Source organism: Octodon degus, unplaced genomic scaffold (assembly GCF_000260255.1).
Source record: "Octodon degus isolate 3935 unplaced genomic scaffold, OctDeg1.0 scaffold00004, whole genome shotgun sequence".
Lineage (NCBI taxonomy): Eukaryota > Metazoa > Chordata > Mammalia > Rodentia > Octodontidae > Octodon > Octodon degus.
In genome coordinates, this window is record NW_004524580.1 from 21991421 (window position 1) to 21995759 (window position 4339).

At 42.1% G+C, this 4339-nt stretch overlaps 1 protein-coding gene across 1 annotated transcript in view; it reads left to right on the forward strand.

The window, feature by feature from the left end:
• Positions 1-3654, forward strand: part of Mrpl42 (mitochondrial ribosomal protein L42) — a 54556-nt gene extending 50902 nt beyond the window's left edge. Inside the window, exon 6 of the mRNA XM_023718013.1 lies at positions 3541-3654. Coding sequence (XP_023573781.1) covers positions 3541-3586 — 46 coding nt within the window. The 3' untranslated portion in view covers positions 3587-3654. The remainder of the gene's footprint in view (positions 1-3540) is intronic.
• The last annotated feature ends 685 nt before the right edge of the window (positions 3655-4339 follow it).

Consider the following 4339-nt stretch of genomic DNA (forward strand, 5'->3'; position numbering starts at 1 on the left):
AAATAAATAAATAAATAAATAAATAAATAAATAAATAGAACATTGGTTGAGAACATTATATCTTCCCCACTGAACTGAGCTAGCACCTTTTTTGAAAGTCAGTATTGGTCTTGGGCTCTGTTTTGCTCCTTTAATGCATATATCTGTCTTGAAGCCAGGTAGAGTAAGCCCTCTACCTTTGTGAGCTTTTTTGAAGTCTTCTTAGACATCCTATGTTTCCTACATTTCCATATAAATTTTAGTTTTTAAAATTTCTATAAAAAGCCTGCTGTGAGTTTTGAAAGAGGCCTATACTCCACCTGTAGATGAATTTCAGTATATCATGATGATGGCGTGCTGTGTTTTCTCATTGAGTTGTTTTGGTTTGTTGGCTGGTTTTCTGGCACTTGGGATTGAACTCAGGAGCTTTGTACTGAGCTCCAGCTCCAGTTTTTTTTGTTTCTTTAGACAGGGTCTCAGTAAGACATAGAGTTGGCCCTTCAGGGCTTGCAGTTGCAATCCTCTTGCCTCGCCTTCCCAAAGCACTGAGGTGACGGGCTTGTGCCACCAGGGCCTGCTGCTGTTTGTCTTTTTTTTTTTTTTTTTTAATCAGTACAGGGTCTCTGGGGTCTCTGGACATATATTGGACCTGTAGTGAACCTCCTGTTTTCAGCCTCTCAAGTGCTGAGATTACAGGCGCACCACAGCGCCCAGTCTCAGTCGATGTATCAGCGTGTCCCAGGGGCAGGGCTAGCATAGCACTCGGGGATTGAACCCCTGTCTCTGCATCTGCATAAGCAGGCACTTTAATCTGCTGAGCTATCTATAATGCTGTTTCTCTTTCTTGCCTTATTGCTCAGGACCTGAAGGACAGTGTTGACCACAGTGTCGAGAGCAAACGTTACTGCCTTTTTCCTAGTCTTAGTGAGTCTTTAACACAAAGTATGATATTTACTGTATACGGAACTTTATATAGATATCTATTTCAGGTTCAGGAAGTCCCTATTGTCTTTTTCTTATTTTTTTTCCTAAATCATGAATGGGTAAATTTTTGGGGGTGCCTTTTTTCCTGCACTCTGTAAAATGATCTTATTGATAACAAGACCTTCAAATAATCCGAATAGCATAAGGGAAATGTAACTCCCAGCCTGCTGGACGTCTCAGATGCCAAGTTCTTGTTCTCTAAAATTGAAGAATGAATTCTCGAACAATGGAAGTTAAGAGTAGAAAGTATTTATTAAGAGAAAGAAAAGTTTTTCTTTTCTTTTCTTTTTATGTATTTAGTATAGGGTCTACAGGGTCTTACTACATAGATCAGACTCCTAACGATCCTCCTGTTTTCAGCCTCTCCAGCACTGGAATTACAGGCGCATGCCACCGCACCTTGTCTCTGTTCCTGTCTCAGAATGCCCCAGGGGCAGGCCAGCACGGTAGGCCGGGGATCGAGCCCGTCGCTGCATCTGCTTAAACAGGCGCTTTAGTCTGCAGAGCTATCTGGCCAGCCCAAGAAAACTTTTTTCTAAGAGGGACAGGAGTAATCCTGAGTACGTAGCTTGGGGACCCCACTTCTCAAGGGAATTTTATAGAGTAAAACCTTGAGGTAAGGCGGGAGTAAGGTAGTTAATAAGATTACAGGTACAGTCATTTAGGTAACATTGGTTCAGTGGAAAATCACAAGGTAGGTATGAGGAGAGATGAACCCCTATTGTCAAGGGATGGGGTGATAGCTCAGCGGCAAAAGTGCCTGCCTGGCAGGTGCAGGTCTTCAGTTTTGATCCCGGTACCAAAAAAGGAGCAAAAATAGCTGTCGTTAACCAGTGAGTTTACAAGTGTGGTCTCAGTTTGATAAATGGGGATCACATAGGGAAGCAAATCATGGAGCAGTTGTGCATAGAAGGAGTAGGGACCTTCCTGGAAGGGAGGGGACAGGGAGGCTTTGGTGCCTGCCCAGGGTGGATGCGGCCTGCTCTTCATCCTCGGGGACATAGGCGGGTGTCGTCCTTTCTCTGTCCTGAGGCTTCGGTGAATGCATCTCCAGGAACAGCTCTCTGCACTGACGCTTGGTGGCCCTGCCTGCCCACATGCCCACAATATTCCTAGATAACCTAACACTGTGGCTTACTTGCTTACTCTTTTATGGTGGTAAATTTTATTAGGTGACGTCTCCATGTTCATTCAGCCCTGCATTCCTGGTCATGATGTAGTAGTATTCCTTTAGTATCTTATGCAATTTGCTGAAATCTGTGTAGAGTTTTCATATCTTTGTTTGCTGTGGCTAGTGGCCTTGTCTGTTTCTGTTTCTGGGTAATGCTTGCGTCATACGGTCGGTCGGCTGCGGGTATTCCTTCCCCGCTAGTTTTCATTTGAGTCTCGAATTTTCTTTGTCAGAAAACTTGAAATTATGCATTCAATTACTTTAGTTGACAAATAATGCTATTCCATTTATTTCTTCATGTGTCTTTCAAAGAATTTGCCTGTTCACCTAAATTACTGAGTTTGTTTGCATGCAGTCAGTTGTTTATGGTATTTCTTTACTGTCTTTTTAATATTTTTGTAAATGTGATAGTACATCTCTTCTTCCTGATAATTGTTAATTTGTTAATCTTTTCAAAGAAAAAACTTTTGGGTTCAGTTCTGTTATTTTTTTAATTTTATTTTTGCACTAAGGTACATCTCTACCTCTTTTTATTTTTATTTTGAGACAAGGTCTTGCTACATTGACCGGGCTGGGCTTAAATTTGTGACCCTAGTGTCTCAGAGTCCCAGAGTGCTGAGCTCACAGCTGTGGGCCACCACACACAGCTATAAGTATTAATTTTTAATTCAAAATCAGCAACCCAGCTTATTTTGAAATTATCCCCAAGAGCTGATTTTCCAAAGTGCTTAATTAATAGAAAACAGTGTTGGCAGAGCGAGGTGGCACACGCCTGTAATTCCAGCACTGTGGGAAGCTGAGGCAGGAGAGTCACAGTTCAACACTATCTTAGGCCATTTAACAATTTGATGAGACCCTGTCTCCAAAACAAAAAAGTGCTGGTTGTAGCTGAGTGTGAAGGTGCTGACTTCAGTCCCCACTACTGGCAAAAACCCAAAAATTTCCATAAAGGGGGAAGGTGGCTGATATTAAGAAAAATGTGAAATAGTTCAATAGTATAATTATACATTTTAATGATTTTTCAAGCAGTTCTACTAAGAACAGCAAAATACAAATATTTAATGTAGGGACTCATTGGACTCTTCATGTATCCTGATTGGAACTGCAATGGGAGTGAGGTCAAGATAGCCAAGGACAGCGGCTGCGTCAGGTGGAGGTCCTCTCTCTCCCAGGAGGAGAACTGGCCACGAACTGTGGAGAAGGAGGTGTCAGTTTCAGCCTCTCCACCTAGCAGTTAGCACGCTGCAGCAGCTTGTTGGTGTGCTTGGCGGAGCACCCCTCTTCTCGGGCTGGCTTTGTCCTGCATGCATAATTACCTTCCAGCTTCAGCGGCTCCCCACAATTTAAGATTTTTAGCAGGAGTTAATTAGTTAAAATAATCATGTTTTGATTATTTTGTTTTCAAGGTATCACAGACGTCGTATGAAACTGAATCCTCCAAAAGACAGATGATATTGAGATTCATGGGAGAATCGAAGAGAAATGTTATCCTGTGCTTAGTTTGCCACTGGAAGAAATACACTAATGCTTATATGGTAATAGTCAAATAATAAAATGTCTTTTCACATACTGAACTGTGTATTTCTTTATTAAAAAGCACTTCATCTTATTTTCTCTTTGAGATATTAAAATCTACCACTCATGTGTCTGATATGGTTAGGTATTTTTATATCATCAGCCAAACATCATTAATAGTATACATGTGTAAGGGGCTGGGGAGATGGCTCAGTGGAATAAGCGCTTCCCTGGCAAGCGCAAGGGCCTGAGTTCAATCCCTGGTTCCACCAAAAAAAATAGTATACATGTGATTAATAAAAGATGCATATTTCTTCTGAAGGGATTTTTAAATTCCCTTTAAGAATAAATTTATAAATTGGGCGTGGTGGTGCCTACTTAAGTCTCAACATTTGAGAAGCTGAGGCAGGAGGATTGCTGCCAGTTCAAGGCCAGCCTGAACCACACCCAGGACAAAGATACAGAGCATTTGCATTGACTTCTAGGCAATAATTAAATTTGTTACATTTTCATCAGTTGCTGGTATTGCCAGGCCCTTTCCATAGGTTGGTAAATTGCACAATAACCATTGAAAGGAGCATTGCCCCCCCTCTCCCAGAGGACTGCCTGAACCAGCCCTGCCTAGCCAATGGGGGGCCGGGTGTGAACTGGCAGCAAGTTCAGGCAGGCTGGGTCCATGGTCAAAGCCAA